Genomic DNA, 13780 nt, shown 5'->3' with positions numbered 1-13780 from the left:
GCCATGGTGAAGAAAGTCTTAGATAGGTGCAAAGGGTTTGTTAGCTAATTAACACAATATCAGAGCTGCTAATTGAACATTCTTTTTCCACCAGAAACCCTTCATTATTGAAAAAGCTTCACTTTACCAGTTTCATTGTCACTGGTTAACTTGTCCTCTCTCTCTTCCCTCTCTAAAGTGCTGCTTGCTGAGGATATACTGGATGCAGAACAGTTGTCTTTTTCATTCACTTCCTCATTCTGCCTCTCTTTTTCACTGAGTATTGCACTTTCTTCTGGCTCTCTCTCTGGTCCTTGCTCCACCTCACTCTCTGGTCCCACCTCTGTAGCCTCTATTTCCTTGGGTGTCTCCGTTCCCTGCTTGGCCTCAGCCTCAGCCTCCTGCTCTGGTTCTGGTTCTGGTTCTGTCTCTGTCTCTGGTTCGGGTTCACTGGCACTCACTGGTGGAGAGAACAATGGGAGAAAGAGATTCACTTAACAACAGAGCCGTCTCAGGTTCACCTCTCTAAACGAGAGCGATGTGAGCGCTGTACAAGTGCCTTATGGAAAGAAAATAAAACTCAAGTCCACAGCATGCTTAGGAACATTGGGAGCAACAGACTGATGGATGTTGTGTGACGACAGCATTGCACATGAGAATGGCCTGGCAAGCCCCCTCACTCGCTGTCTGGAGCCAGCCCACTATTTTTATACATACTTCCTTCCACAGCTGCAGTGTTGGACTCGCACAAGGATCTGAACAAACCAGCAGAAAATGGGCATCTCACCTGAGCATTGACAACTCAGTGCCTAGACAGAGCCAGGAAAGAAGAGATTTAAAGAAAAAAAAAAAAACCAAAAGGAGGGTGATTGTGGCTTTTGGTTGAATTTTCTTTGGGTTCTGGAAGAATTCTTTTTTCACCTGATGACGAACACTTCAACGAAAAAAATACAAATATTAGTTTTAATAACACAGTTGAATGGCACAGTCTGGAAATGGCACTGTCACACATTTGGCTGACAAAAACCATATGTTGTTTCATGCACATTTACTTCAGAATAGCCACATCAAAACTGAGCAAAGTTTCCAACTGCTTGGCCTATGGCACATATTTAGTTTCCAATTGGTTGGCATACGATGAGCTTTTTAATCAGTTGGCACACAGCAAATACTGTTGATAGTACACTTGGTTTCTTCTTCCCTGCTTTCCCAGTGAAATGAATTCATTCACCTTTAGGGTTTTTAGCTGTAACAGCAGATTTTCACATGCAAATATTCTCTGCATGCTGCAAAGAAACTGAAGAGCATCCACACATGTTCACATCAAGCAGCTCACAATTCTCTGAAACCTGAAATGGCCATGCAAAGAGTGGCAAAAATGAGCATGCATGTTAGCTCTGCATACTTCCCAAATTCCCTCTGTACTAAATCTTGTGTTGGGAGGCTGAACTGTAATGACCAAGTCACATTTGTTTTGTCCCTCTGTTAACTATTTTTCATTACAATATTGCAAAAGAGTCTTCTGGACTTCACATTGTCTTACATGAAATACAATGGGATTTTCTTCAGGAACTACATGAACCTTTGAAGGAAAAAAAAAAAAGTATCACACTGAAATACTGGAATGCAATCCAAATACTTCAGTCCTCTACTGAGCAGGTAAGTAGATTTATCCTAAGTAAATATAAGCCAAAATAACAAAGATCATATTCTTCTCCATTGAGAGCACCTGAAAGTCTAATACTAGATATGCAGGCACCTCTGCACGTGCCTCGTTTCTCTAAATGTACCTTACCTATGACTGTATCCTGGACACTGCCTAGGAGAGAATCAAAATTACAGAGGACTGTCAAGAAGTTGGCAGATACTACAAATCCCAGTGATGTGTTTCTCACCAGAGCTGTCAGCGTGTAGGTATAGTATGAGAACATTTTAAAGTCAAGCCAAGATTTGACTATAACTGAGATGGAAGCTTAGGAATTCTTCAGGAGTTCCTGGAACTAATGTGGTACTTTAGCATGAAAGATTCTCAGCTTGCCATGGTGCAATGGTCCATATATACAGATGTCACCAATTCATCCATGAATAATCATAATGGCATATGAATTTTAGATACCTCTCTCTAAAAAAAAAGCTATCACGCAATAACCAAAAAGGTCAACTCCAACAGATCAGAGGGAGAAAGAAGCGGATTAAAACATGGCCAGGACTCCTAATGCTTATTGTACCTTTGTCATTATGAAGCTACACTGAAGATTCAATAGGAAAAAGTCAGAGGAGATTACAGGGAGATGTAAGAAATGCTTGAGAAAATTGAATGTTCAAAAGAATTCCAGATACTCTTCTAACAAGAAATATTCCACACACACCAGAAATATGAAGCAAATTAGCAGAATCTAATACATAACAAAGAGTTAAGAGCAATATACTGACATAGGCTGTTCTTTTGAGTTCAAGGAGTGACAAAATCTAAGTACTAGAAAAAAACAAGGATATGTTGACACTCATTTTGACAGCCTCTGTCTCTCTCTCGATATCATGTCAAACAATCCACTTATAAGCCAAATCACTTAAAAATAGTGAGCTAAGTCCAGCAGCACTTCCCTTAGGAAGCAGTACAAAAATCAAATCTGCCAGGAAACACTATCAAGAGAACAAAGTCAGCAAGCTAGACATGTGTCCATCACTTGCATTTCCATCATGTAATCCACTGTGGTGATATAAATGAGAACTTCTGAAGATGTAAAAAATACAATTCTCAGTGAATTAATAGTGGCCTATTTGAAATGAGCTCAAACTTTCAGCCCCACATCTACTGGGTCCATTTTCATACCCAACAAAACACTACTCTAAGTGGCAACCCTACCGGTGGCAAGAGAAATAAATAACAGACCAGGCTCTGTCCCCTGTCTTCAGACTTCTACTGGTGGAGAGTGCAAAGGCTCAGGAAAGCAAGCCTGTTCGTATCAAAAAGCATCAGCAGCTAAGAAGGCGTGCCTGAGATGTTAAGGAGCATGACACCTTTGTAAGCTGATCCCTTCTGAAAAGCAAGGCTAAGAACTTATAATACAGTAGAGGGACTTGGACATTTCCTTTAATACTCAACTATAAATGAACTTTGAAGCAGACACAAGATGTTGTATCCTGTTGATAAGAACTCAACCCTCCAGTCCTATAAGCCCTCAGAGAGAACAAACATCCCTCTGGGCCCACATCTAATCCCCTGTCAGGCTAACAGATTAGCAATCACATCCTCATATATTTTCTCTGCTTTCCACTTGGAGGTGTGAGATACACATGCTGAGTGTCTCTTGTGGATGCATACAGTAAGTCTGAAAATGTCTATGTCTGCCCAAGACCTCTTGGTTCAATTGCTCAGGCATCACCTTAAGTCTTGGCTGTTATCTCCCTTCAGCTCCTCCAGCACAGGATTCCTCTTCCTCTGAATTCTGCAGGGACACCCTGTCTCTCCTCACTCTCACTCCAGTCTTTTCCTCCCACTCCCTGTGATGGTAAGAACAGGTGCAGAGTGAACTGGCTCTTTCTTCATGCAGTCAGAAATGATCCCTTTTTGTCCCCCCACCCCAGTTCCTCCTCTGACTTTCTGTGTCATGGTTCCTTTGGATTTACAACTGAGGCTGCACTGGGTTCATTGCATGCTCAGGCTCTGGTGCTTCCCCATCTGCTGAGACGCTGTCATCAGTCATACTTTGGGCAGTATTTGAACCCTGCTCAACTACCAGTGTGTTCAGAAGGTCTCCTACTATCCACAGTGTGCTCTTGGGTTGGCCTGCTTGCTTCCTCATGTGCTAAAAAAGCTGCTTCTTTCAAAGAAGGGTTCACCTGCAATTCCTTTGTAGATTGACTTCAGAGTTGTCTCAGTTATTGTTGCTCCTCCTTTACTGCATACTTGCACTTCACAAAATATTCTCCAATGAAATTACAAAAGAGTAAGTAGCTGCTCTGAAAAAAGAAATTAAGTTCCTTTTTGCAGTTATGGGATTGCCTTCATTTCCTCTGAATGCCATAACACAAGTTTTACAAGAGTAAGCCCTACAAGACTTGATTACTTCAGTGGAACCAATTGTTTTATATGAGAAAACACTTCAGCTCAATAAGTCCAGATTTTTATATTGGGCAATGATACTGGCACATTTCACAGTGTAAAACAAAGTTCCACAGACAGAATCTGTTTCCTTCTTAATACCAGTAGATACTGGATGGCCACAGGATATTTCAGCACAAAAGAAATAAATCTGGCTTCAAAAATCCCTTATTGTTTTGCTAGTAGATGAACACTCTTTACCCTTGACCTCAGGTTCTGAATTCTGTGGATGAATATCACACATGTGTTAACACCATTCTTGCAGAGTCTTTAGAGCATCCTATGCACAGAACCAAGGAACTGTTTTCCTTCTGCTGTTTCATTCCTGCTTGGGAAGATGATGAACCCCACGTTAAAAGCAACTTGTTGGGGTGCAAGTAATCTGAGTTCTGCCCATGTCTCTGCTTCAGCTTTTCTACAACTCGCTTGAGCAAGTTAATGCTTCATTTTCTCTACCTATTAAGTGGGATTCATAACCCTTCCTAAGAACAGTAAAAATGAGATTTTAATTCATTATGAAGCATAAGGAAGTCAGGTAATAGTACAGAGACCATGGCACAGTGTCTATATTAAGCCTGTCCTCTGTTGGCAGATATGGAATGATATGGACTTCCAGATGGTGCGTCCTACCGATATGCTCGTGACTTCCTATGACCTTTCCAATGCTTTTGGTAGGTCTGAAAAAGCAGCCATTCCCCATGCACAGATCCCACTGAAGTATGCAGATTTCAGGTCCCTGTTCAGGTTCTGTCCTGGCCATCTGCCTGCAGCTGCCCTTGGCTGGAAGCCTACCCTACCCTATCCATATATTCTCTCCTTGTGGTCCATCTGCCAGGCATCCAGGTGCTACCCTCCAATGCCTACTATATTGCCAGGAGTTTTAGTAGAGATGTCCTGTCTATCCACATGTTGATAGCTTTGCCATATTCTGGCTGTCTGAAGCTGCCCTGTACACCTGCTCTAAATGTATTCTCCAAATGGATTGTGCTGCTCCATTTCATGCTGCAATTTTTTTTAATGCTTCCAGGAGAAATATGTTAAAATAATCATCACAAGAGATACTTGCTCCCTACCCAGCTCTGAAATCCTAATGGTGGAAACATCCAGCTTATTTGCTCTAAAAGCAGTATAGCGTCAAATAAAATGTGTGTTTGGATGTTTCTGTCTATCAATATTGGAGGAAAATATCTGTGGTTTCTAAGTTCAAATGATTCTACTGAGACTCTTAAGGTTCCAAACAAGAAAACTGGGGAATATAATTGGGAAAATATATAAAACTAAGTAAAATAAACTTCACCTACTTAGTACGGTGAGGACAAACGTATGCAACATTCAGTATTTGTAACGTTTTTCTCAAATTGCCTTGCTTTATAGCATGCTACCAGCCATAACACTCCATAAAACCAAGCAGTGCAAGTTACAAATGCATTAATCACCAATAGCATGTAGCAGGAAATAAAATAAAATAAAAATGAGTGATGGCGATAATTTGCCCTCAACATGCATTCTAGCTCCCAGTGTTAATGCAACATCATGTGGTGCAAATATAAATCTGTATGGCGTGTGTTGTTTTGTGGACTGAAGGAGAGGTACATGATGCAAGTGGCAGAATCACACACACACACACAAAGCATTGCTCTGTACACACCAATGAATTATATGATAGCAAACCAACCGTGCAAACACTGGTTATACTTTCCTTTTTACTAATTGTCTGTGGTCTCTTTTAAGTCCTTTATGACTTGTGCTACAATTTTAAGAGTTTTTCTTGGTATTAAAAATAATCAACACACTCCCCCTGCCTTCAGTTCAAGACCTTTTCTGTTTGTCACATTCAGCCTGTGCTCTACTGGAAGGTTATTATAATCTTGGCATTCATCTGTTGCATTTCTTTTGAGAATCCACATATGCAAAATCTGTTGGCAGGAACAGTTTGCCTACTTCTCATATATAAGGAACATGACACTAAAATTAAGACTCTCTATATTCTCTATTTTCTAATTATGCCATTTGAAGAGCAACAGACAATAATAGGATAAATCATAGCAACAATTAGCAGTGTATCCTATTATTGAACAGATTACATGATATCCAAATCAATGCAAAAGAATAGGAAATTCAGGAAGACAGGATGGAACAATACAAGACCCTTTACTTCAGCACCTCATAGATGATATTCTTGCAGTCACGCATCAAACATCACCACTATCCTCCCAAGAGAAATCAACAATGCTGTGAGAAACCAGCATTGTTTCCCCTGCCCTCCTTTTCACTTACCTTCTGAGGGCTGAGGAGTTCCACAAGGGATGGAAGGGGTCTTCGGCTCTTCCTGGGACTCTATGGATGCTGGGCTGACACACTTGGGTACAGGTGAGGATGGAGCTGAAGGAGATCTCAGGTTCAAGGACAGCTCACTTCTGCCTCGGCTCACACTCCGACTCTTCAGCTCCTTCTCATACTCCTCTGCTGCCAACTTCTCCAAGTATTTGTATCTGAAAGTTAAATTCCAGAGGGTTTCCGTAAAGAAAAAGAAGCCTGTGGCTGATGCTTGTTTATAGATGAAACACCTGCAGAGAATGAGCTGATTTCCTGACACAAGGGGTACAGCACTGAACTGCCTGCTTGCCCAATCTGCCAAAAAGTGCACACAAAAGCAAAAACTATTGCCCTGAAAAATGTTAAATTGCTCATTACAATACAAAAGCAAAAACCAGCAGAGTTAAAGAACCTTTAGATGGAGTATTTTGTCTGCACAGTCCTTCTCCTTTTGGAAGCATTTGTCTGTCCTCCTTTTCACCCTCCTCCTCCTCTTCCTCCTCCTCTCAGCCCTCCCTCTCCCAAAACTAAAACGGGAGAGAAAAAAAAAAAAACAAAAAGAAGAAAAAAAACCCCTCCAGACCCAGAGCCCCTCAATACTGATGCAAATTGCCAAAATCTGAGACTTGCTGTAAGGAGAGGAAAATGCAGCAGACAAAAACAGATATCCCTGAAAATAATACCAATAATAAACGTTTGGACTGACTATCTAAAGACTCTGAACCTGCTTCTATTTGCTCTGAGAGCAATGCACTGGAATTCACTTTGTTCTCTCCAGAGCCTACAATGGAAAGTTTCTTTTTTTTATTCTGAAAAATTTCTCTGCCGGACTCAGACATCCAATAGCTTGTACCTGACGTCACATGTAGTTTATTCATCAAAGTCACTTTAAAAGAACAAAGATACATCTGTTTTGCATTTTAGGCAGGCAGAACTCACTAACTGTTTATTAAGACCAGCTACCAATCATATTCTTCATAGTATGCTTTATACATTTCGACCAAAATAACTTTTAAATATGTGCTTGTTCCAGATGTCTGCTAATTTTATCCACCATTATTTGCTAAGGAATAAATTCATGAGTACAGCTGGATCAGGCTTTAGACTGTTTGCCTTATCCACAAGTGAGCTATTAAACAGGTTAATCAAGACTACTGCTTATGTCCCCGAAACACTGGTCATTCCCTGTAACACACTGCTGTAAACACTTCATAACAGTGAACACCTCTCCTCCCCCCTTCTGCATCACTGACAGCCAAAATTAGTGTACGATGGTGCACTATAAGCAGGCAGGGTAAAGAAGTCAGCCATATGTGGTAACAAACATGCTTAGTACATATGGTAGCCACACATGCATGCACATTTGCAAACATCCATATAGAGCACAGAAATGTGTCTTTGAAGAGCAGTCCTTGTGTTTTCAGAGGCAATTTGCCTCATTGCAAACAGCAATAATGAAGAACAAATTCGTTTTCTTTTATTCCTCCAGAGGTATGCACAGGCTTTGAACAAATTCTGCAAGAGAAAGAACCCCTACAGACTCTGGATGAAAATATAACAAGCTGCATACTTGCATGGTTATAAAATAGGAACTGTTTACAGTTCTAACATGAAGCCAATTCTCGAGACTGAATCTTGCCTTTTCAATAGAGGGGAAAGCCCTTCTCTGGCATCAGCATGATGTTTGTTACAGTTCATGAAGCCACTCTTTCTTTGAACATTGGTCACTTACGTACAGTGCCTTCCACCTCCTCACAAGCAGAGCAGATGGGACTCCAGACTCATAAAGAGCCATTCAAACTGATTATTTGGCACAAACAGGTACAACCCAGCTGGCTGCTGCCAAGGGGGTTTTGCACTTTGCCAACAGACTACAACAAAGATCTGGATGGATCCTTCTATAATGGGGAGAGCTACATTGTTTTATTGTCCTCAGCTCTTTTTCAGGTGCTTTAATATTTTCTGTAGCTGTGTGCTGCACCGCCAACCAGCAAAGCAGAGATTAACATCACGAGGTGACTTTTCAAAACGTATCTGATTATTATACTGAAACAAAAAAGGGAACCAGAACAGCAACTCCAATGGCAACACATCACCAGAACTAGTTATGAAATGGGAAGCTTAATAAATAGGTAAAACTGAGAAACAAAAAACCATTCAAGAATCAGTTACTAACACTTCACACTTGATAAATGACATTATTTAGGTTATTTTTTGTTTCTGACAAATATCTTCATAATGAATGAATGCCAGCAGTAGATAAGCAAGGTCTCGTGAAGACCAAAATCTGAAGGAGTTGAAAGGATGAGTTACCATACCTCCACTACAGGATTGACACTGTACATGCTGTCATATTCTTTTAAATCATGGAAACCTGCAGACACTATCACACCTAGGCTGACTCTTCTCTACAGACAATGAGCCAAAAGTCTGAGGCTATCCATTTGGTATTTCCCATGAACATAACACTGGACTTAACATCTTCAAGTAGATGAAAGTATCATGATGAGTTCCCTAGGTATCTGAGCAAAGCCCCGATGGCAACTTAAAATGTTAACATATCAACAAAGTCATGGGGTGGAGACCATTTGAGCTGTACCTCACACCAGAGAGGGCTTGGGAGCTCACCTTTCCTGGGTTTATTCTTTAATTACCACTGGAAAACACCCAATCAAGCAAAGGGAAAAGGCCTGAAACCATAGAACAGCAAGAACTGCCATGGAGGAAACATACAAATCTGTTTTTAGCTAGGATTTTAGGGATCTTGAGTATAGGATTTTCTTACAGTCTATGCATTCTCCTAAAACAAGTTAACATGCAACATCCTATAGGAAATAAAACTTCATCTGTGCAAAGGTGTTTGTTAAAAAAGTAGTTACAGAATTCCAATGTAATGAACTACGGGTGCAAGACTTCATTTGCAGAAGTTTTCTCCAATATTTATGTGCTGTCAAAGCAAACATGTCTTTCCTCTTTATGAGTAGGAACTGATAGTTTAACATCTCAGCTCAAAAGAGCCCTAAGGATAAAAAAACATTCCTAAGAACAGTGAAATAGTCTCAGAATGCACAGCAGTGATGGTGAACATTTCTCCAAAAATACTCCAGTTGGCATTTTCCCTTACAACTTGAAAGTTCTGAAGAACTCACTTCTAATTTGTTTCAAAACTTGCAGATGAGCATGCTCCCTGAAAAAGGTTTTACTCAGCTCAGATCAGTGTAGGATGCTTATGTGCTCTGATGCATTTCATTTTAGAAAATGCTTTAAACTATTTGTAATTGTTTTGACTGGAAGCACAATGGAAAGCCCATCCACCTTTTCTTACTCCTAGAGATGTTAAAATAATTTTTTAATATTAGCTACTTCAGCCACAATAGATAAAACTTCAGTCTGCAGGAACAAACTGTCTCCTGTATGATGATTTTGTAAAAAAACACCACAAAAGCAACCAAAAAAAACCCCAAGTAAAAACACAGCAACACAATGATTTCTGAGATGGCTGCTCTCTTATTTTGATAATGTAATTCTAATTCTTGACAATCCAAAAGTATCTCCAGAGAGTAATCTCTAGAGGACCATAAAAGCAGAACTGAAGCACTCTGGATGATTTTTCATCTATTTGTACAGTAACTTGCATATTTTCCAGGTAAAAACAAATGCTTCCTCCAGGATGCAATTACTAGAGGAGGTAGAGATGAAGCTACAGAAAGGCAAAAGTCTTTAGTTGAGTATTCCTTGAAAAATATGCTTTCATAAGCACATACCTCCCAGCCTAGCCCAGAGTTTCTAAACTATTTCATTGAATTAAAAAAAAAAACACCCAAGAAAAAAAAAAAAAAACCAAACCCTCAGTCCTTTTAAATATGCTATTTAAGTAAAAATAAAACAATGCCCCAATGATAAACACTACTAAGCTTTGTAATTTACTTGCTGATGTTTGGAGAGATCGGCAAAGAAAACTTGGCTCTGAAAGATAAAAATATGCTGAGAGTGGGTCAGAACCATTTCCATCAGCCTGTCACTGCAGTTTTGCAATGCCTGCGACCCTAATTTCCTTTATCCTCAGTTGCCTTTTCTACAGAAAGCTTGGGACCAACTGGGTGAAAAACACAGGCTTATTCAATTTATAACTCTACTAAATTTGGATAAATTTCTGAGGCAAATGGGCTTATTTCCCACACAAATAGATAAAAGATCATCAATCATTCTTAAGTATTCTCACTGCTCTTCATTTATTGCTGTGCTTACAGCTGGACTTCATTCTGCTCTTTAACAACTTCTTTCTTATAGAAGTCTTTTGGAATAAAAGTGTTTTGTGCAAGCAGAGTTAAAAATGTAAACACACGGCAGCTCCACAGTAAAGAATATATGAAGTGCAAACAACCAGCGGGAAGGATGGATGAATGATATACAAACCTCTCTTCTCTTGCTTGTCTTAGTTCTTCTCTTTTGTCTAAATAATCACGGCTAAAAAGAGAATTACAGTAAATTGCAGCAGAAACCAGAAGGAAAAGGTAAGCAGTAGAAATGTAAGAACAGTAGGAGAAACCAAGAGTGGTGTAAACAAACTGATCAGAGACAATGAAAGCTGTTGTTGACAAAAATTGTTTGCTTTTGCAAAAGTTGCTGAAAAATGTACACTTATCCATGCATACACCACCAAATAAAAACCTGCAAAAACTGAAAAACCTGAAACATGCTATGAAACCTGGTGTCTGAAACAAGTTTCAGTGAACTGCACTTATCCATAGAGAGCAGGCACACGAGTGGATGTTAAACCATCCCTCATTTCCTCCATCTCAGAATGCCCCAAGACAGTGACTGCAGCCCCAGGCAGGACAGACTGAGGGAGTGAGCAAACCTATTGGCCTTCTTTCCAAGGAACCTTTCCTTAGTGAGTTTTGGTTGCCACAGCTGGAAACAGGACAGCAGACTAGCTTTACTGAGAAGGACAATTCTGCATTCCAAGAGGGTGTGTGCAGCATCCTTAACAAGCTTTTACTTCCTTATTTTTCACCCCAAGTTTTAGATACAAAACTCCTTTCATCTCAGGTGCCACTCCCACAGCTCCTCAAGTAAGCCATATATTTAACTTTTGCCAAGTCAAGTTTGCTGGATGCTTGAGTACTATGATTTTGGACAGGCCTGCCACATCCACAAACATGGATGCAAATTTAACTCTGAGCACAGCAGAACCCAGTGAATATCCAGCCTGTCCCAATATCACAGCAAGATGGTTCCTTACAATGTATTTTTAATATTTAGTTGAACCTGGTAGACAAAACTGATGAGATCTTTATCTGCTAGATTCCTTCAGAGTAACCTGTGAGCACCAGAAAGATTCTCAGAACTAACTCCTTTTATTAATAACCCCTATTTTTTCTCTTTATATTGTGTCATTAAATGAATTAATTACCATCTATTATAACAATATCTATCAAACATCTCCTTGCAAGTGCTCTTCAAAAGTCCTTTAACAGGGAACACACATTACTGTTTCAGGCCATCTCCACAAGCTTTGAATTCTGAACTGGTTAGACTTTTACAATATTTTAAAAGTATTCTAGGAAACCTTCAGCAGGCAAATTTTAACATTACTCTGTCCCCTCTGACAACTTTCACTCTTCCCTACATCTGAAGAATAACCACTTTATTTTAGGACATATTGTTCTACCTATGCAATGGATACAATAGTCTACTGAGAAAAATGTTCATTCTGTAAAGCATTCCTTTAGTTAGCAATAGCCTGTGGAGCTTTGTAGCTCCTCTCCTAATCTTCCAGCTCTCCTATCCTCCAGCTCTTTCACAACTAGTGATGGTCTCCTTTAAATTATCCTCAATTTGTCAATAATGGTGCCAGAACCTAGTGCAATGTTCTTGAGGCAGAGTTGGAAAAAATGAGATAACAAATGAGTCATGATGGTAAATCCAGTACAGCTCACGAGTTTAAAGACTGAATTGCAAGTGCTATTTTTAATCAAAACTACATCTTCAGAGACTGGGTTTCTAGCCAGACTGATGATATGATAATGAAATCCCAGGAACTCTTATGAAACTGTCCATGACTGCTTGCTGTGACTTTTGGCCTCCTCCTGCCAGACTGTTTAATCAACTGTGGGATGTTGTCTGTCTGTGAAGTCTGGTGGCTTTGGAGACCCCCTGCTCAAACAAAAGCTATAACTTTTGGGTGATCACAAAAACTCAAATCCAAAAGATGAAAACACTGGGCATTGAAAAATAATCTTAAATATATAACACAATCATGGCGTTTAGTTAATCAGTTTCTGACTCTGAAATAAAGGGATGAAAATGTGTCTTTTGATTTTTTTTCTGCTTTTAAGAAACCTCTTCTAGTGACAGAACAACTACCTCTACTGAACCTCTACTGAAATGGGCAGATCTGTTATTCAAACAGGTCAATCTGCCAAATGCCCTGTTGGCTTTTTTGGTCTGGGAGTTTCCTTTCTGAAAGATCATGTTGGCTGTCCATGGCAGCCTGCTGCAGCCTGATGATACCACTTAGAGGGAGAGTTTTTGGAAGAGGCTGGAAGACTGCGACCTTATTGTTTCTGTTTCAGGAGAACTTGGGCAGCTGTTGGCTGCCAAAGATCCTATTATGGTGCTCTTCCACCTTCCCTCTGCCTCTCATTTCCTTCTAAACTAGCTATCTTCTGGAGCCAGGAGAATATCAATCGACCACTCATAAGTTACTCCTCTTTCCAAATTCACAGAATCACAGCCTGTTTCCACTTCTTACTAAAGGGATGATTACAGTGAAAACAATCCTGCATACTAATAAACAAGCTAACATGAAACCCTGTGCCATCTTTTCCATAACTACCAATTCTAAGGCTACAAAACATTTATGTTACCATTCTTTAAGTTATTACATTATGTGTTCTAACTGCTAAAAATATGTTTACTTCTCCCTCCCGTTTATGAGGAAACCAATTGATTTCTTAGTGTACACTCTTCAGACTGTAGGCAAACAATTTCAGGCATAGATTCCATTTCTATCCTTGGCCTACTGCTGTCTTTGTTAATGTCTCTGCTGGGATTTCTAGGCATGGATTGAAGGGGATGAGGGGGCTTGTCTCTTACTACCTTCAGGCAGCACACCCTGGGATCCCACATCATACAACATTTTCTCAGATGTGAAAATGCAAAGTCCTACATTCAGCTATGATGTTTGTCTGACCAAGGTTTGAACAGTAATTTTGGTCATTACTTTCTGTCAGTTGTTGATTCCAGGAGCAAGAGACACGTGTTCAGAACAGCAGGAAAAAGTAGTTAAAAACCACTACCATACAGCAAGACATTTTTACTTTGCACAACTTAAAAGCAGAATGATGTTTCAGTGCTGTCCCTTCCCTCCCTTCT

General features: G+C 39.9%; 1 protein-coding gene across 8 annotated transcripts in view; it reads right to left on the bottom strand.

The window, feature by feature from the left end:
• The window catches only part of FHOD3 (formin homology 2 domain containing 3), a 378731-nt gene that overhangs the window by 67453 nt on the left and 297498 nt on the right, over positions 1–13780 (bottom strand). For 6 of the 8 annotated variants that reach the window (XM_069004140.1, XM_069004136.1, XM_069004132.1 and 3 more), the window contains 3 exons: positions 10817–10867; positions 6362–6576; positions 128–439 (listed from right to left, as the gene is read on the bottom strand). In XM_069004140.1, the coding sequence (XP_068860241.1) occupies positions 128–439; positions 6362–6576; positions 10817–10867 (578 nt within the window). The remainder of the gene's footprint in view (positions 1–127; positions 440–6361; positions 6577–10816; positions 10868–13780) is intronic. The other 2 variants (XM_069004135.1, XM_069004139.1) reach the window with 1 other exon arrangement.

This window comes from Aphelocoma coerulescens, chromosome 2 (genome assembly GCF_041296385.1).
Source record: "Aphelocoma coerulescens isolate FSJ_1873_10779 chromosome 2, UR_Acoe_1.0, whole genome shotgun sequence".
NCBI lineage: Eukaryota > Metazoa > Chordata > Aves > Passeriformes > Corvidae > Aphelocoma > Aphelocoma coerulescens.
This window is presented reverse-complemented; position numbering and strand designations above follow the sequence as displayed.